This window comes from Aulonocara stuartgranti, assembly GCF_965226115.1.
Source record: "Aulonocara stuartgranti genome assembly, chromosome: 17".
Classification (NCBI taxonomy): domain Eukaryota; kingdom Metazoa; phylum Chordata; class Actinopteri; order Cichliformes; family Cichlidae; genus Aulonocara; species Aulonocara stuartgranti.
Window position 1 is genome coordinate 16,873,032 of NC_138953.1, and position 20,480 is coordinate 16,893,511.

At 40.2% G+C, this 20,480-nt stretch overlaps 1 protein-coding gene across 2 annotated transcripts in view; it reads right to left on the bottom strand.

Moving 5' to 3' along the window:
• Window positions 1–55: 55 nt before the first annotated feature.
• The window catches only part of trappc8 (trafficking protein particle complex subunit 8), a 31,312-nt gene continuing 10,887 nt past the window's right edge, over window positions 56–20,480 (bottom strand). For both annotated transcript variants that reach the window (XM_082511501.1, XM_082511500.1), the window contains 17 exons: window positions 19,101–19,325; window positions 17,900–18,005; window positions 15,430–15,624; window positions 14,870–15,027; window positions 14,683–14,757; window positions 12,936–13,041; window positions 12,592–12,746; window positions 10,045–10,469; window positions 7,859–8,015; window positions 7,676–7,772; window positions 5,840–5,908; window positions 5,698–5,756; window positions 4,035–4,238; window positions 3,065–3,166; window positions 2,693–2,832; window positions 1,429–1,518; window positions 56–720 (listed from right to left, as the gene is read on the bottom strand). In XM_082511501.1, the coding sequence (XP_082367627.1) occupies window positions 486–720; window positions 1,429–1,518; window positions 2,693–2,832; window positions 3,065–3,166; window positions 4,035–4,238; window positions 5,698–5,756; window positions 5,840–5,908; window positions 7,676–7,772; window positions 7,859–8,015; window positions 10,045–10,469; window positions 12,592–12,746; window positions 12,936–13,041; window positions 14,683–14,757; window positions 14,870–15,027; window positions 15,430–15,624; window positions 17,900–18,005; window positions 19,101–19,325 (2,598 nt within the window). In that variant the 3' untranslated portion in view covers window positions 56–485. The remainder of the gene's footprint in view (window positions 721–1,428; window positions 1,519–2,692; window positions 2,833–3,064; window positions 3,167–4,034; window positions 4,239–5,697; window positions 5,757–5,839; window positions 5,909–7,675; window positions 7,773–7,858; window positions 8,016–10,044; window positions 10,470–12,591; window positions 12,747–12,935; window positions 13,042–14,682; window positions 14,758–14,869; window positions 15,028–15,429; window positions 15,625–17,899; window positions 18,006–19,100; window positions 19,326–20,480) is intronic.

Below are 20,480 nucleotides of genomic sequence, written 5' to 3' on the forward strand. Positions count from 1 at the left end.
AGGCTGTAGTCCAAAATTACCAGGAAAAAAAAAAAAAGATGCCATGACCTTGACATTCCTTTACAGTATCATTAGACTTTTATTTTCTATTTACAACCAATTTGTTATATATAAATAAATTACATAATTTCCAGAAAAGATTTCAATTCAAGTGCATACAAGAGCTAAATGACAATATGTTGAGGTTAAACACAGTTTGACTCACTGGTCCAGAAACAAAATACAACGTGTGCATAATGAAATTGTAGACTGTTAGAGAATGGGCAGCAAATGCGGTTCAGTCGTCAGTGCCCATTTTGCCTTTGAAAGGACTGCAGACTGAATAAAAAGATGTACAATTCAGGATGTAAACAGCTCTTCTTACAGTATTGCAAAAACTGACGGAACAAATGCTCAGTCTATCCAGGAATTTATGTCAATGGTCCTTGAATGGAGTTAAAACACACAGCACGGTCTAGAGGTGCCTGAAGACCATCGGGCTCGTTTCAGGCATTGCTGATGACTATAAGAGCAGGAGTAGCCGTCTGCTGACTTGTCTCACACATGATGCTCTGCTCAGATGGCTTGGCAAACACTCTGGGAGTGTTGAGATTGTAGACTCCCGCCTGAAGGAAACAGGCTTGCAGTGTTAGACACAATACCTCCTTGGGCTTTAGCTGCAGCTTGTACTGGGACTGACCCACCCAAGCAAATGAGCTGTGGACCTCCAGGGACTCTGGGCTGGAAGAGACAAATAGAAGTGTTATGTTAAAAAACAAGTACTTTTGGAAAAGAATGCTACATTTAAGAGGTCACAACTTATCACCTGATATTAGAAAAATGTGTTATTTTGACCTCATGTTAGAAACCATCTTCACATTCTGCCTCAAGTATCTGTGGTTACTGTTGGATCAACTAACCAAAGAAATGCTTGCTCTTTGACTCAATTTGTTCACACAGTTCAATGGAGTCTTGATGGTCTACTTTTTCAGTTATTGAGGCCCGTGTACTGTTGGGAACACTATAAGCTTTACATCCTGGTCCTAATGTGTGTATCACTGCAATTTAATTGAGATGCTCTATAGAGAGTTGACTTCTTTCAGTTGTCTACTAGTGGATACTCAACCAGGATGCATCACAGGATAATTAGGAGCTACAACAAAGGGTTTGAATACTTCTGTGGCTCAGATTTTCTACCATTTTCCCCCATGGTCATTCCGAGTTCAATCTAAACTTGAGCTAAATTTTAATTATAAAAAATATATCTTGAGGTAATATGAAAAATAAATACTTTCTCAAGCCACTGTATGTATCAGCTGAATTTTATACTGAAAAAGAGCAACGTCAGTCTTATTTAAGTGAAATCCACTGTCCACAACAGTTTTGTCTCCATTTTCCTTACAAAGTAATCATGTGAGGAAGGAACACATGTTGTTTTAAGAAACCTACCTGCTGCTTTTGTGTCTTAAGTCAATGATGACATCTACCTGAGCCAAGGAGCAGTTGGACAGAGTCAGAGTAACTGGCACCAAACAGAGACTAGGCACAAAGAGAAACGCAGCTTTTTATTAACAAAAAAAATATTTGCGAATAGGAAAAATTCTAAACAAACAATAAAGGTCTACAAACAGAGGATGGGATGGATAAATGTAATAATGCTAAATACTGCCAAACATGGTAACATCTTATTATCCTGTCTTAGGATGGCACTGAAAAACTGCTCTGTGCATGTGGTTATTATAAGCCGCACAACTAATTTTTTAAAACTGCAAGACATTATTTCTAAAGAGCTTCACTTATCACTTTATTTTTAAAAATCCAAACAAAGCCAAACAGTCCCAAATAATCGGCCACCATCATATCATAAAAACCCATAGTATCATATATTTGATCCTGAGTTTGGATATGTGAGACAGAATAAAATCCAAGCTCTACTATAGGTAAGGCTTAATGCTCCTTTGTGATAATGCTTTATGTGCTTATAGCTATATCAAAACACCCTGAACCTTCTCTTATGTTGCTATAGACAAAGGCTGTTGAAGGAGCTTCCACTGAATATGTACACTGACCTCTTTTGACTCTCCATATGTTTAATTGTGTAACCATCACTGCATACCATTAACCTTTAAATCGTCTTTCTCCTATATTGTTATTTGTCCTCTCTCTTCTTTCTACCTCACTCTCTAACCAGCTAGCAGCCTTTTGCTTTACTAATTACTTTGCACAGTCTTCTTTCTATTTTCCAGCAGTAAAGATGACAAAATAATCCTAAACTTGAGAAAATAAGGAGATCACATAAAATTTGAATGTTTTTCCTCATTTGGTGGTTCTTAATGGTTATGGTTACAATAAAGACTTGCAAAAAGGAAATCTGTGTTGGTCTATGTGCCTAAGGGTCTTATGCAGACCTTCAAAAGAATTCATTTCCAACACAGTGCCAAACAGAATTGATGAGATAATTTAGTTCAGCCTGGAGTAACTTCTTGAGTTTAACTTAACTCTATGGATCCCAGGGGGCTTTCCTAGTGTGAAAGCTTTTTTTAAAGCGAGAGCTATACATTAACCTTTGCTCGTAGTCTGTCCCATCTCTTATCTGAAGAATACGTTTCTAAATCTGATAGAACATTTCAGAGAGATGCACCTGTTTAATAACCTTTTGTAATCACTTGGACCAAACATTGTGTTAGGAAAAACAACACGCCAGGTGCCTCACCTTTCCTGCACAAATGGGTGTGTGCAGGTTTCAGGGTAGTGTAGATTGGTTTTGATGAGCTGACAAAACTCTGCAGAGGGAAGAATGACTGGAGGAGGCAGGTCTGATTTAAACTTGAGGAGCACCATCTCCTGAGCTTCCTGAAGATGAACACACATACACTATTAAAGAAGACTTGCTCTAACAAATAAAAGTAATCATACCAGCATTATATAAAATATTTAAAACCCTCCTGAAATAAAACATTATATTAGCTTTTGGGCTTAAAGTTCTGCATTATTTCTAAGAATAATCAAAAGTGGGATTAAGTTTAGGTTTCTTATGCTGGTTTTATTTTAGAAAAATAGACTAAAAACAAAGAGCTTGCAGTACCTCCTTAGCAGTCAAAGAAGTGGCTTCTTTTCCGATGGTCTGCAGTGCAACATGGAGTTGGCCCTCCAGGATAAGCTGTTTGTTGTCCTCAACCACATAAGCCTAGTTAGACAGACATGCACAAAATGGTTATTGTCCATCAAAATATCCATCCAGGGTTAATATGATCTAATGTATATTGCACATTTAAGAATGATCCCTTAATGAGTATGAGCATGTATGATTTCATTGGTGGTGGTGACTTGTATTTTTGTTTTTGGTGTATTGTTCTTTTATCTTATTTTCTGGCAATCAATCATTGTAACTACAGCGCCACTCACTGGTGGAAGGAAAAAAACACTAAGTGTGAGAAAGAGACTGTAGTGTGGATAGCAGAAACCAGCGTGACGGAGAGAGATTAAACTGCCAAGCAAGTTGAGAACAGATGCATTTATATTATAAACCTTGTGTCCAACTCCAGCCTTTATGGTTAAAATCTATCCTGATTACTTATGAATGAGGATTTGACCTGATTTTTGTTTGTTTTAGCCGAGTGGACATCTTTGCTCTGTGAACCTGTAAAACTGAGATTGTGAAACCGTGATAGCGAGCCACCCCTAAGATAACTATTCCTGCTGGATCAACTTATATTCAAGAGATAAGAACACATTTCTAAACTGTGGTAAGACCACACCATCATTTCTGTCACTGCTACGCACAGAGGACTTAACTGTATTTTTGTTTTCTTCCATTATTTATTTTTATGCTGCAATTTGGATGAATAGATTAATGTGCATTAGAAATTCTCTCTATATATTTTTGTGTGTTTTATATCCCATAAAAAAGCCAGCATTTAAACATTTACAGTAGTCTGGATTTTAGGATCTCCAGTTATAAACTGCTCTTGCAAACCGAGACTCTGGTGCTCGCTATCTGTAAATATCTACAGTGCTACACATCTATCCATCCATGTATCACTAAACTCTCTTACCTTCCAAATGACAATTATGTTGAGGTCCAGCTCACTGCACTCCTTGGCAATATCTGTCAGGTCTGAACTTCTGTTCTCAGTGGGTACAGAGCCTTGACTCTTGCTGACTGATGATATCCTGGATGATGCTCCGTATGCTTCCTGAGTTTCTAACGTCAGGCAGCGGAAGAAGAAATCCCCACATGGTGTGGTAGAACTGATGATCTAGACAAAGACAGCACCATTCACTCTCTATCACTTAGACCCTCTCTCCATGCAGGCCAGTCAGTTAAAGGAAATTTAAACATCGACACAACTGAACTTCGCCAACGTTCCTCCTTAACTCAATGATACATTAATAGATGACTGTTAGACAGCATATTGAATTAAATAATGCTGCTACATCACTGTTTTCTTGACAACACATTTTCAATTCCACAAAATTCAGAAAGAGTTACTGTTTGTTAAAAAGCTTACATAGAAGTAGGCAAACATTTCTAGATGGTTCCTTCTAGCTTTAAATTTGTTTTACAACAAACACGAGGCAAAAATGTCTTGATGCATGCTCAATCATCCAGATAAGGAAATCCCAAAAGGTTGATTCTGTTTATCTGGACGTCGAGTTTTCAGTGGGAGAAACGTTTCGTCAGTCACCCAAGTGACTTCTTCAGTCTCAGCCGACTGCAGGTCTCCCCAACCTTATGAACAGTAAATCTGCACAATAACTGAAACCAGCCTACTGAGTAAATGTAAATATCCCAGCTGGACATTTGTCAAAGCTGGGAAGGCTCCTAAAGAAAGCTCCAGGTGATCAAGGAGAGAAGGACAACTGCTGCCTAAGTGAAAACCTTTAGCGATCCCTTATCTGTCAGAAATATCGGAACAGTTGAGACACATTTTCTCTAAACACAGCATCTCTGTGGCTTTTAACCCCAAAACATGTTACACCAAAAACTGGTCCACCCCAAGGATCGGGTCCCCCAACAGAGTAATATAGTATATGCTGTGAAGTGCCAGGAGGATTGCCAGGATTTATACATCAGGGAAACCAAACAAACTCTGGCGAAGCGGATGGCACAACACAGAAGAGCTACCTCATCAGGCCAGGACTCTGCAGTCTATTTACACCTACAGGCCAGTGGACACTCTTTCAATGATGAGGATATAACATCCTGGACAGGGAGGAACGCTGGTGTGAGTGCAGAGTCAAGGAGACCATTTACATGAAAAGGGAAAGACCATCTCTGAATCGAAGAGGGGGCCTAAGGGTACATCTTTCACCATCTTACAATGCTGTGATTGCAGCCGTTCCCCAACTCTGTGAATGGTGCTCATGGCCATTGTTCAATAGGCTTTGATCAGTGGTTGTTGATCGTTGGTCATGACAATTTGCATATTAATGATCAAGCTACTGACCTCAGAGCACATTCTTCTTTCAGTGGTTTCAGTTATTGTGCAAATGTACTGTTTATAATGTTGGTGAAACCTGCAGTCAGCTGAGACTGAAGAAGTCACTTGGATGACTGACGAAGCGTTTCTCCCACTGGAAACGCTTCGTCCAGATGAAAATAATCAACCTTTTGGGACCAAACAAAAAACATCCCCAAAAAACAACTATGACAAAGCATGAGAACATACAACCATAACAGAAAATTGTATATTGTGAAGTGTATGTTCTACTCACCTGTTCATTTCCCATACTCAGGTCTGAAAAAGTGTACTTCTCTACAGCCTTAGAGGTAGCTAGAAATAACAGACAGAACTGTGAAATTCATGCTCACTGAAAATGGCCTAACTGATGGGGTTTGTTTTTTCACTAAAAGTACCTTCACTGGGTTTGCAACGTGTGGCCCTAAAACACAGCTTGGCTCTTTCTCTGCTGCCAAGTTTACATTCTGAAGGAGAAAAGGAAGAAAAAGACAAGTTACGATCCACATCAATATCCAGTTTCTGTCTGATTTCTTTCATTTAATCCATTATTAGACTCAACTCACTTCTCTCACAAATATTAAAGAACTCACCCACCACTTTAATCACACGCTAGATCTCGTTCTGACATATACCAGAGACACTGAAAATGAAACAGTATCCTCAAAGTGCTGTAACTAAGTTTAACCATATAATCCCTCCTTTAATGTTCGCCTTTGACAGTTATACCAGGAAGTCAAGTACTTCTGATTTGGGGGTTTCTTTTTCAAATGATCCACAGTCTCCACAGTCACGCGCAGCGACGATGTAAATGTATTAAGAAGATAATCCGACCTCTGTACAACTAGATCAGATAGCTGCTCCACACTGTTGGCACATGGCATTGAAGAAGAAAACAGTGGAGATCACTTGTATGGTGGAAAGAAAATGACATATCACTAATTCAAAACACCTTCATGTAGCCTGGAAAAAAGTTTGTTGTTCATAAAAAAGTCCTGCATGTTACTGTCCCTCACTAGTTAAAGGAAATAACATTAGGTTTCTCTTGATGTCATCCATATAAAAGAAGTGCTTACTGATTACTCTGTTCTACAGACTATATCCATTGATCTAGTCATTGGTAGTCAGTGGTACTTGCTGGCAACTTGTGCAATTTCCTTAAAGTTGGCCTCTAGTGTTGTTCATCAGGATCCATGTGTGAGACATTGAGTCGTAGGATTTCTTGCAATCAGTCCAGGTGGTGTACAGACTGGTCACAGTCTGATCTTACAGTCTTAATTGACTGCTTTATCTGCTAGTAACTGGTATTTCTGCCATTTCACTCATGTATTGAGCTATGTGCCTGTTCATGTTAGCAGCTATGATACCTGACCGGAGCTTCGATGTATTGCTAATATACTGACTGATCCCTTCTGGGGGATTATTTCCAGGTGCAACTCATCCATTAGCAGCTGGTTCATTTATAAGTGTAAGTCTAAGTGTATTTTTGTTTTCTGACAGTGTAGTATTTTATTCTGTTGTATATAGTATGTTATTCTTATTATCTTGTTCCATTGTTTTTCTTAATTTTTGCTACTGTAACTTTGCACTGTCCACTTTCTGCTGTGACACAAGTTTCCCACGTGTGGGAATAATAAAGGTTTATCTTATCTCATCTTATACTGCCAGGCGCTCATGAATGCCGTTAGCTTCTTCAGTAGGTAGGCGTGAATCATGTTGGTGACTGGTGCTGTCCAACTGTTTATGATTCAGACTTTGTCTTGAATGTCTGGCCTCCTGTATGGGCAGCTTGCTGTACTTCTCAGACATTCCTTTCTTAATCACACCTTTCTGCAGCTCTAATAGTTGGCTAACTTCTCTTAGTGCTGCCTTGATATTGGCCTTCAATCTCCTTCTCCATGGAGAGGTCTGCTCCATGACACTGTTCATCTTGTAGCTAAGGATCTCAGTGATCACTGCTGCTGTGGTGTAGATGTTCCACTTTCCCAAAATGAAAGTGAAAGAGGCATGATTTTGAACCTCTGAAGGAGATCTAGCTTCATCACAAATAATTAAAATTCATGGGCACAGGACCGGTCAGCTGCTGCTCTAGAAGCAATTGTTTTTAATGGGTTGAATCTTTGAACTTCACCATAGAAAATTATATTCATCAATCATGCTAACACTGTATGGAGAAACTGAACTAGCCCATTAAATGAAATGAAGCACAGATCTCCTGGTGTACCAGACCTCACCTTTATCCTTGTTCGGGTTGATGTACTTGTGAAGGCGCCAATGTTGGCTGCTACTCGAGACCTGAACGATGTGGAACTCTCGCACACCACCTTCATTCTGTGAGAAGAGTAATGTTCAATCGTTATTTGTGCAGCAGGCATGATTTAACTATGTAACTGTGTGTGCTATGCTGAGCATCTCACCGTATTGATGTTCTCCACATCAATAAAGACAAGGGTTCCACTACTGCCTTTTTCATCCAGACAGTGATGTGGAGGAACACTGCTGCGACAGGCTGATGCCTGTATGCTCAAAGACCGACTAGCACAGATAAATACTGTGTGGCGCAGCACCCGGTGACTTTACATGCGGAGAGAGGGAAAAGAGAAAGCCTTATTGTTTTTTCCCAAGGATTATGAGAACTTTCAGCACAAACATACACAAACCTGAACTATGGCTTGTGCCATTATGTGACCCCACACACAGCAAACTAAAAAAAATAAATTTCTTTGTTAAGGTCACAGTCCAGTCCGTGCGTACCCAAAACAGCCATGTTTAATCCAGATAAGGATATGATTTATAGACTTTGTCACACAGAACGTGTAAAGAACTTTGTATACATTACATAAAAGTTATAAACTGGTGATATTAAATGATGAAAGTATTTGATCCCCTACAACCTAGGCAGAGTTCTGGCTCACAAAGATCAGCTGCGTGCCCATGTGGCAAACAGATTTCAAACAATTCCAGATTAACTTGTTGCACCCTTGTCCACTAAATCAATTCATTCACACTCCAAGCTCTCCACCACAATGGGCAAGACCACAGAGCTGTCAAAGGATGTCGGGGACAAGATTGTACACATCCACAAGACTGGAAGAAGCAAGAAGCTTGGTGAGAAGTTGACAAGTGCTTGTGTGATTAATAAGAAATATAAAACACCTATCGATGGTTCTCAACTGAAGCTTTATACAAGATCTTGCAATAACAGGATGAGGATTATCATGAGAAAGGTGATATATCATCCCAAGAATACATGGGAGAGATTTGTTGATGACTTAAAGGCAGTTGGGAGGAGAATCACCAAGAACACCATCGGTAATACACTACTCCATTATGAATTTAAATCTTACAGCACCCGTGAATTTGCCCTGCTCAAAAAACGGCACAAGTACAGGCCCATCGCACGCTTGCCAGTGAACATCTAAATGATTAAGATAAAGCATTATAATCAGATGAAACTAAAATCGAGCTCTTGAGCAACTTGAACCACCTTATTTGGAGGAAGAGAAAAGCTGAGTATGACCCAAACGTGGATGACTTCAATACACTACGGGACAAGGTCATAGCACCTGCACGGCTGTGGCTCCAAGCAATCAGAATGGTACTAAAATGTGACGTCATCAGACTGCATGCCACCAATTGGCTGGTCAGTGGCGTCGTTCGATGAGTCATGAGAGTGTTTCGTTCACAAAATTCAAAACTGCCATTTTTTTTTGAAACGGCAACAAGGGAAAGAACAAACAAAATCCAACACAAACACCAAAACAAACAAAAACAACTCCGTGATCCCCTCGACTCTGATCAAAAGCCACAGACCGAGCAGCAGGTATATTGTTGCCTTGACGTCCACCTTTGCTATAGCATTTGTGTCGCATACTAATTACATCACGGGACGCTCGGACACGTTGCTATATCAATGACCACGCACATTAGGTGATACTTGATCTAAGTTGAATTGTGGTGAGCCGATCTGAGTAGGTACTAATGGAAAAAGGGCTTAAAGTTTATGAGTAGCCAAGCCAATCTTCTTCCTCCGTCCTATAGAAAATCTGTAGAGGGAGCTTAACTTCAAGTTTCTTGAATGCTGCCTGCCTGGAGTTAGAGTTTCTGTAAAGAAGAGTGGGTCAAAAGCACCGTCTTGCTGACAAAGCACTTTGCAAGCAAGGGCTTCTCCAAAAAAATACTAAATCATGTTTTGCTTGGGGACCAAATACTTGACATGCAAATAAAATTATAAGGTTTATGTAACGTGTTTATTTCTAGAATGTTTTGTTGATATTTTATCTCTCTCCATTAAAACTATCATTTCACATATAGACTGTTTATTTCTTTGTAAGTTTTCTCTTTACAAATTCAGCAGGAGATCAAATAATTATTTTCCCACGGCTACATGACCCTTTTCTTCACTGGTGCCCCGGCACTGAAATAATCTACTTTTTGTCAATATAATCAAAAAATACATACATAGAAGTATTTTTCAATCCTTAATTTATGTAAGTTACATTTCAGGCTGATCATGTTTCTTTGAAAAATACTAATATGTTCCAAGAAATGATATGTATGCCTACAGGTCAGTTCACAAAAGTGCTTAATTTTCAATTTTTACCTTATCTTGAGTCCTTTCTCTGCGCTCTCATAATAGAACAGAAAGTTGATTTCATGGACTCCCTCCTGGTCTGGTCCTCTCAGCCAGAGAGGCAGCTGAGTGGACTGCCCTGGTTGCAGGATGCTGCCATCTATTGGAATTTCTATCACACCAGATGGCTGTCGGAAATCATCAGCTGAAACCAGACTCTCAGTGGCTTCTGAGGCCCGCTGGAGAGGTGTGGCCACGGTTTTATAAGGTGAACAATTTTCAGCTGACGTCGGGCTGAGGGGTGTCGTGGCCTGGCTGCCAAAGGTGAAGAAAGCGGCGTGTGTGGACACCACTCGCAGGCCACACAAAGCAACACCGCTGACATTACAGAACTCAACATATGCTTTTCGGATTTCGCCACACAGCAGAGCAGTGGGAAACTGCAGGAAAAAAACCTGACATACAAACACACACACAGAGTAATAAACAGAAAGCAATACTGCAGCATCACCACACATAAGTGAAACTACACTTGAAAGTAGAGCTGGGCGATATATCGAGTTTTTAAAACATATCGATATTTTTTTATACGAGATATAAGATGTGACAATATCCTTTATATCGATATAGTCTATGTTACGTTATAATTATAGTTGTGGAGCCGCAAGTTTGCCTCTCTTTCGTCCACTTTTGTCTCTACGCAACGTTACTCCGCCTCGCCTTCACTGAAGACAACTCCCCCTCCTCCCCCATCGCTTCACGTGCAGGCAGCGACAAGACGGACACGGCAAATCTCCGTTAACGAGTTACTGCGCATCGCCCCATGCGTGGGGCTGGACGGCGTCAACGTGCTAACGAGCTAACCGCGCTAACGAGCTAACCGCGCTAACCCTAAAATCCTTTCATTCTCTCAAAAGTTGATAGCGCGCCTTATGTATGAATTCTGGCTGTGCTTGATGGCCGCGAACCGATTTTATGTGGTACACGGCGCTCAGCAATCTGTCACAAATGTTTGAGTACGACTTTGGTAAACTACGGAGCTGCACCGCTTGATAGATTGTCGGCGCATTACGGCTACCGAAGAGCTTCGCGGAGTGATACGTACTGTCCATCAACGTAATATTACCGTATTGTGTGTGTATAAGGACCATAAATGGCACCTGTAAGAGACGTGGTTATGAAGCGGATTTCAAACTCCAGGCTGTCAGTCACACAGTACAAGTTGGGAACAGAGCAGTTGTGAAATCTGTCTGTCTTTGTTATTACGCTCAGCGTCTTTTAGTTTACATTTTGACTGCACAATTGTGAGCTCTTTGTTTAGCACAAAAACAACCTTGTTTTCTTTTATTTATGGACCATGATTATTTAATGAATGCTCATAATTTAATTTTGAGTAATTTTTCATGTACATCTGTGCTGTATGTTAATAAAAGTGCCTGTGTGACATCTGGGACACAGCTTTGACTAAGAACTCTCTTTTTGTTCTTACTTTATGGCTTAAAAAAAATATATCGAGATATATATCTTATATCTCCATCCAGCTAAAAAATATCGAGATATGAAATTTTGGGTCATATCGCCCAGCCCTACTTGAAAGCATAGATATTCAAGTAGAGGTTCATTGGAAGCCTGTTTTAAAAGCCCAGCTGCTACTGGGGGAGGGGAAAAAAGTATTTTTCCCCTTCCTAATTTCTAATTATGCTAATTTGTTACACATGTTTCAGATCATCAAATTTAAATATTAGACAAACAGTAAACAATAAAACGAAAATGCAGTTTCTGGTAGAAGATTTAATTTATAAGGACAGAAAGCTGTCCAAACCCACATGGCCCTACGTGAAAAAAATGAATGTCCCACAGCTTGAATCATTCATTAACAGTAATAAACCAGACCTGTTGAATCAATAAGTCACTTCAATAGAACATGTCTAACAAATTTAAGTAGGCTAAAACATCATCATGCAACACATCCTGTCACGATGTCAAGAAACTCAAGAACAGATGAGAAAATCATTGATATCTATCCACCTGGAAAGACTTAAAAAGACATTTCTAAGGCTCCAGCCAACAATAATGGAGTCATTATCCACAAATCAAAAAAACAAAATGAAAAAAATAATAATTCTTTTTCACAATTGTTTTTTAATAGTTCATCCATCTGGACAGGAGTGTTGACTGACCAGTAGCCAGTATGTGTCTGTTGAGCCTTATTTGAAACAAGAACTCTCGACTGTGTCTGTAGTGTAGATGTCATTTTTTGGATTTGAACTGAATTCTGTGACAGATATTCATAATATATATGATACAGCCTGTCAAAAAACTAACATTGCATGTTACTGTCGAATTAGATATGTTTGTCCGTTAGATCCATGTGTATGTGTGTTTATAGTTTCTGTTCTCTAGCAAAGCTTGCTAGCATTATTTCAACTTCAAACTCTACCCTCCCATCAAAGTTTTCCCACATCTGACTCCATAGAACTAACATAGAAAAAAATGTTTTCAACATGCAGAATCTAAAACCCAGTAAAGTGATTTCATGATGACTACATCCATGAAGGTTTTCAGAATAAGTCCTACCTCCATCAGGGGCATAGGTGCTGTTATGATGGGATTCAGACGTCGATCAGGACCATGACGAACTGACATCTTGTCCTCTTTGGTCAGATTAAGACGTGGGCCAAGGATGTTCAAGTCCTGTTTCCCACGAACCATCAAATCTAGAGTCTGCTGGTCTGTAAACAAGAGGAAATCCATATGGTTTCTAACTGGCAGCAAGACAAAAAAAAAAAAAAAGTACAACATATTGGAATTTTATTTATTTATTTTTTTAAATACCATGTAATGCATAATGCAAATGGAAAAACATTCTGTCTTCATCAAATAATAATAAAGCATATGAGTTGACATGAGGTCAAATTTACCTTCAGTGCTAGAAGCCATTTCGCCAGAGGAGCCTGCAGCCAGGTTGTACACTACACCCACAATGTTCAGCTGACCAGTTCTGTGTGGCAGCAGCTTGAGTCGGGCCTGAGATCAAAGTGATCAGCACAAAATAACTGGATTTCTGTTTAGCATTAGGTATTTGTATATGTCATGATGCATGCTCAATCATCCAGGTAAGGAAATCCCAAAATGTTGATTCTGTTCATCTGGATGTTGTGTTTTCAGTGGTGTTTGCATTATGCATTACATTTTGTCACTCATCCAAGTGACTTCTTCAGTCTCTGCTGACTGCACGTTTCCCCAACCTTGTAAAGAGCACATATGGGCAATGACTGAAACTAGCACCACTGGTGAACAATGGGTTGCGATGTCAGTTTCTTGATCATTAATATGCAAATTATCACAACCATTTATCAACAACCACTGATCAAATATAAAATCTTAGAAATATGGTATCTAACCAGATTCTTACTCTGGATAGCATTACCTTGGCCTCCAGTAACACTGTGAGGAACCTTGGAGTCATTCAATGCACATATTAAACAAATATGTAGGACTTCTTTCTTCCATTTGCACAATAAAAATTAGAAACATCCTGTCTCAGAGCGACACTGGAATAACTAGTCAGTTTATTACTTCCAGGCTGGACAACTGTAATTCATTATTATCAGGATGTCCTAAAAACTCCATGAAAAGCCTTCAGTTAATCCAAAATACTGTAACAAGAGTACTGACAGAGGCGAGAAAGAGAGACCATATTTCTCCTATATTGGCTTCCTGTTAAATCCAGAATTGAATTTAAAGTCCTGCTCCTCACATTCAATGTCTTGAATAATCAGGCCCCATCTTATCTTAATGATCTTGTAGTACCATATCACCCTATAGAGCACTTTGCTCTCGCACTGCAGGCTTACTTGTTGTTCCTAGAGTATTGAAAAGTAGAATGTAGGCTCAAACTTTACATTTCAGTAATGGTAAAGGTGAGCGCTGTCATGCACTGTGAGAAGTTTCCTGGTTGAACCCAGACTGGGGCCTTTCTGTGTTGAGGCAGAGCCTTCATCTTTAAGGCCCCTCTTCCATGGAACTGATCAGTGGTCATGGCAACTTGCATATTAATGATCAAGGAACTGAACTCACAGCCCACTGTTTGTCAGTGATGCTAGCTTCAGTCATTATGCAAATGTACTGTTTATAAGGTTGGGGAAACCTGCAGTCAGCTGAGACTGAAGACGTCACTTGCATGAAATGTTCCTCCGACTGAAAACGCTACGTCTAGATGAACAGAATCAACTTTTTTTGGATGAAGAGAGTACAGTACAGTACAATTAGTATCTAGCAGATATTTTAAATACTCTACGATTTTCTGAGGCCAATGTGAATACTTTTTGAGCATCAAAGGCCTATTTCACCAAAGTGCATTCAGTTTGTGCTGTCACTTTTATTCGCCAAAACAGAACGCACAACACTAAAACTGAAAAGATTAAACTAAGCTGTACTTAAGATATGCTTAATGCTCACTGGCATTAAGCATATCTTATTGTACAATTTCACATGAAAGATTATCACTATGTGTAACCTCCTTCCTCATGTGAATGCAAACACATGTTGTGACTCTCTTTGTATTTCCCAACACTAGGTCAGAATTGTTAAAAAATGTAGCAGCATTATGAAACAGAAAAGATTCTGAAAAAAGATCCATGAATTTACATTTAGAGACCAGCTTACCATTTTGGTCTCCTCTGGACCCAACTGAAACTCCTGGATAGTCTCAGAGGTTACAATATCATCTTTCTGTGTCATCTGCAAGAGGAAGCATATAATGAACAGATTAGAGAAAAAAATAAGATTAGACCTAAAAACAAGGTGAAAATAAATCACAGTTCCTAAGAGCATATTTGTTCATGTTGCCCACCCCTACAGCCGAGGTCTCCTCATTGGTAATGGTCTCTTCTGTCATCTCCTTTGATGAAGATGAACCGTCAACAGTAAACCTCCACAGGAGCGAGAGGCTTGACAGGGCCAGAGAAACCTTCAAAGGATTCCTGAATGTCACCTCCACTATGATTGGCTCTGTAAAGACAAAGAAGATTGCATAGCGTGTGGGCACAATTTATTAGACATGGGATGGCTCAAACTTTACATTTCAGTAATGGTACAGGTGAGCGCTGTCATGCACTGTGAGAAGTTTCCTGGTTGAACCCAGACTGGGGCCTTTCTGTGTTGAGTTTGCATATTTGTATTGTGCCTTCATAGGTTTTCTCTGGGTACTACAGCTCAATCCATACATGCGCGTTAGGTAACTGGTAATTTTAGCTTGGCCACGGCAGTGACATTGGTAAAGTGGAGAGAATAAATACTATATGAATATATGGTTAAATGTGGCTTGAAGTATTAAGTGCTTTGAGTTGTCAGGAACCAGAAAAGCACTTATAACATTTTAAAGTTCCCGTGTTAGTGCTGAACACATCTTACCTTCAACCACAGCCAGGGGATGACGGAGGTTGTCTGTCTGACTGTTGAGGCAGCACTGAGTGGGCTGAAAATTTACTGGGACAACACCCCCATTTGCAGACGCTACAAGCTGCTCTTCTAGATGGCACCACATGGCTGACAAATCCTGGTCAAACTCCTGGTCCAGTGACACGTGAGTGGCTGCCTGCTTTTCTCCTGAACAGATCAAATATCAGATTAAATACAAACCAAAAATGCAAAACACTTAATTTTGCTGTAAAAAGTCTGACAGTAAACCTCTGCTCGGGTATGTCAGCATCCTATGTACACTCTACATTTTCATGTTACGCTTTGCATTGAAAACAGGGTTTAGACAGGGTCCATAATGGTCATAATATATACAAATATTTGCAAACTGAACGCTAGTGTCACAAGAATTCTGGATATCTTAACTTTAAATGGACTCCTTCACAAGGTTTTCTACTTTTATTTTCTTGGTTAATAACAGATTATGATTCACACAAAACAAAAAATCTAAGAAGCACTGAATTTATGTTTGTTTTTGTGCTGCAGCAGCCTGTATGCTTCCCATGTGCTTGTATGCATGCCTGACAACATTAGGGCATGAGATGACAATGAGACGACAGATAGTGTCCTGGGAGATCTCCAAGATTGGACCAGTCATCACTGACCTAGTGGTGACCCATCACTGGCCCATCTGACGCTGCAACCTGGGAGCATCAGATGGGCCAAAGCATGATGTCCTAGAAGTGTTCTATTGTATCTTGGTCAGGTTAATCTGGAGGGCAGGCCTATCATTTCCTTCACCCTCCTGGAACTGTTTTATATCCCAGCCACATGAGACAATTCATGCACTGGGAGGGACCCAGAACCCACTGCACCCCTGACAATAGGTCCAAGAATTTCATCCCAATATCTAATGGTAGTTAGGGTGCCATTGCCTTGTCTGTAGAGGTCGTGCATCTCTCCATGGATATGCGTCCTTAGACTATTACTGATCCATCAAACTGGTCACACTCAAAGATGTAATAGGCAGCAAAATGTTCTCCATGATTTCTCACATGTGCTCAGGGTGAACCTACTCTCATCTCATCAAAAAAAAGAAAAAGAAAAAAAAAAAAAGACCCACAGGGTGCCAGTGGCAGACCTGGTAAATCTGGTATTCATTTCCACAGTGCCAGGCAGGTAAACACAGGGCCCACTAGAAGACATTGGGCTGCCAGGCCACTCTCACGAACTCTTCAATTTTGCCCAAGCAATCAGAAACAGACATCACACTGGTGGCCTGCTGGGGGCCAATTTGGCTCTGGTAGTGGTGATCCTGTTCCTTCTTGTACAAAGACGCAGATACTGGTCCTGCTGCCTTGTACTAGCATGTCCCGCTCTCCTAGAGTAACTAGCAACAGTGGGAAGGACAAACTCCTTGTTAGCAGTAAGAAACCTCTGGCAGAATCAGGTTTAGGGGTGAAGCCATCTACTGCGACCAGTTGAGAGTGAGGGGAGGAAGACTGAAAAAAGACGCACTATCGAAGAGAACAAAAAACTGATAAAGCCTAATGATTAAATGCAGAGTGGTATATAAACACATTAGCGAGGGGAAAAAACATCTAAAAAGGTGAGTGAAGAAGAAACACTCAGTGGATCATTAGAAGCCCCCAGCAGCCTAGGGGAGACAAATCAGGGTCACCTGATCCAGTCCTAACAATGGGCTTGATCAAAAAGCCGTAAGCCCAATCTTTAAAAAAAAAAAAAAAAAAAAAAAAAAAAGGGAGGTTGTCCGTCTCCTGAAATCAAACTAACACTTAGTTCACAGAAGAGGGGCCTGGAACCTGAAGGCTCTGCCTCCCATTCTACTTTTAAATACCACAAGTAAGCCCACAGTCTGAGAGTGAAGTCCTCTAGTGGGAGGTGCGGTACTATAAGGTCAATAAGATAAGATGGGGCCTGATTATTCAAGACATTGTACATGAGGAGCAGGATTTTAAATTTGATTCTGGAATGAACAGGGAGCCAATGAAAAGTAGCCAATATGGGCAAAATGTGCTCTCTTTCTAGTGCCTGTCAGTATTCATGCTGCAGCATTTTGAATTAACTGAAGGTTTTTCAGGAATGATGCTGATCTGTATACAAAATAAGGCTTGACACTTACAGATGCGAACCTTGAAATTCACACAGCCCTGGGCATTTCACATTGTGTGTGACAGTCTCCAAAGCAATAATGTTAGTTATTGTCTTGTGGATTAAAAGCCATACATAAGCATGTGCCTCGACTCCTGTAAAGTTTATAGAGGCAGCATATGAGTCGTGTGTGTTACAGTAACGTTGTCATTTATGCCGCATAGCACAAAGTCACCAGGCAGATAATATCTTTCAGCTGCTGGTATATCGATAGGTGTACCCTGCACCACTTCCCAAAGTGTTTTGTACACTTTGCTGCTTAGTGATAAAGGAGTAGGCTCGAGGACATTACCTTCTGCAAGGCGGCGTTCGTGTCCAAAGTAGACTCTTGTTGCTGAGCTGTGGATGCAGGGCAGAGGAAGCTGGGGAAGGCTGACTTCATTTCCTCCCAACACGCTCTATAATAACCGAAACAAAACAAAAAATAATACGCAAACATAAGAGTTTTTGAAAGTTGTTTTTTTTCTGAACCAGGTCAAAATGCAGAAATGTTACTGATTACACCAGGTGCTACACACAAAATCCCCAGTTTAAATTTTCACCATCATATACAGATAAAGGAATATATATAATAGTTTTTATTAATGACATTCTTAGACTTGTGAAGCTACATGCTCCTGGGACCAAAGCTACATGCAAACCACGTGACAAAGAATCCAATTTAAAACTGTTGGATGAGGATAAACAGATTTGGTGTGCTTGTAATTAACGTCAGAGGCAATAACACTCTGTAACCTCACTATAATTAATGTTGGGTTGGTGTGCAACTTTGACAAAATAAACTATAGTTCCTTTGTGATAAAGCTATTAAACTAGGGTGCAATCAGGTCACAATCTCATATAATGCTGCTTATATGCCACTACTGAATTTTTACTTTTATTTTACTATTTAACTGAATGGCAAATAGTACAATGGACTGGTTCTTATATAGTGCTTTTCTACTCAACCTAAACACAATATTAAATTTTAATATTAAATTCTATAAAATGTAGATAGAACATAATGTGCAAAGTGCTTGTACCAAGTCCACTGTGGAACGTTTTTGTAGCCTGAGTAAGTAAGTGTGTTATCGTGACACATTAACTAACTAGTGAGCAGGGTAAGAGGGCGTTGTTAAGTACTGACAGCCTGGAGAAAGAAAATGTTCTTGTGCTGTCAGGTTTTGGTTGTGATGGCCCGTAGCCACCTGCCACAGGGAAATGTCATAAACAGTTTATGTTGTGAAGTGTCAGCAGCAACCTTTCTTGCCCATCAACTGAATTGCTGAAATGAAATATAGTGTCTATTCACGTAAATATAGCCATTGAGCTCCTATGGACCTTGTTTTGCTTTATCCACCTCCCATATGAAACTTTAGGAAGGAAAAATAAGGCTGGACACAATATTGTGGTATCCCAGCAAAAAGTGGACATTGATAGTATGTATTTTGAAAATAAAACGGGACAAAAATCATAGAAATTTTCTTTTTTTTTTTTTTTTTTTTTTACATTACCTTGTAAACATAGAGGTACTCTCTCAGAAAGGCGCCCTGCTGTTTAGCCGTCTGTCTGCTGTCATTGATCAGGATCTGTCTGAAAGCTGTTACAGCCTCCTCTGGTTGGCGAAGTGTGAAGGACTGACGCCCAATTGTAAAGTTGATGTGATCTTCTGCCAAAGACCACCCTCTCTCCTTATACACCTGCATGGCTTGGCAGTAACACCGTAGTGCGTGCCTCCTCTACATTATGAAACAGCAAAAAGGATGGGAGACAGAAGGACAACATGAGGATATAAATATATAGAAGACGGAAAACACTAGAGGAGATGAGATGATTGCTGTTAGCATGAGGCCATTTATTATCTACTGCTGGACTACACACTTTATCACGATAACGGTGTATAAAAAACATTAAATATAGGGGCAGCAGAATAAGCAGATAAGCCCAGACTTATTACTCCACAGCCACCTCCTCCAGCTTGTCTGGGGGAACACAAAGGCGTTCCCAGGCCAGTCGAGAGATACATTTTCTCTCCAGCGTGTTCTGCGTCTGCCCCGGGGCCTCCTCCCAGTGGGACACCTCATCCAGAAGGCACACAGGAGGCATCCTTATCAGATGCCTGAACTACATCAACTGGCTCCATCCAATGTTGAGGAGCAGCGGGTCTACTCTGAGCCCCTCTTGAATGGCCAAACTCCTCACCCATTTCTAAGGGAGAGGCCAGCCACAGCTCATTTTCGCCGCTTGTATCCACGATCTTATCCTTTTGGTCACTACCAAAGCTCGTGACCATAGGTGTAGGGACATGGATTTAGCAGGAAACCGAGAGCTTTGCTTTTATGCTCGGCTTTCTTTTTACCACAAAGGACCGGTACGGTGTCCGCATCACTGCAGCTGCAGCACCAATCCGTTTGTTGATTTCCTGCTCCCCTCTCCCTGCACTCATGAACAAGACTTCAAGATACTTAAACTTCCCCACCTGGGGCAGGAACTCGTCCCAGACCCGGAGTAGTGTGGATACTTTTACATTTTGTTTTTTGTTTTTTAAACAAAAGTGAAATGATGCCTAGTTCTGATCATAAATCTATAGTGAACTGTATGCATGTGCTTGTATTTATATGTTTATGTATATATGCAACACTAGAAAAGAACTTCACACGCACATGATTGATTACAAGGATCACAAATGGACGTCTGCAGCCTGTCCACAGCTCGGACACAAAACATTTCACTGCATGTTGTACTCTGATTGTGTATGTGACGAATAAAGCTTGTTTGTTTATGTTGTTAAGTTCAGTCCTGCCCATAAGTCAATAAAGTCTATTAAATAAAAGTTGTAAAAGGGAACATTTTTACATCACAATACAATGCAGGTGTAAAATGGAAGGATAGAT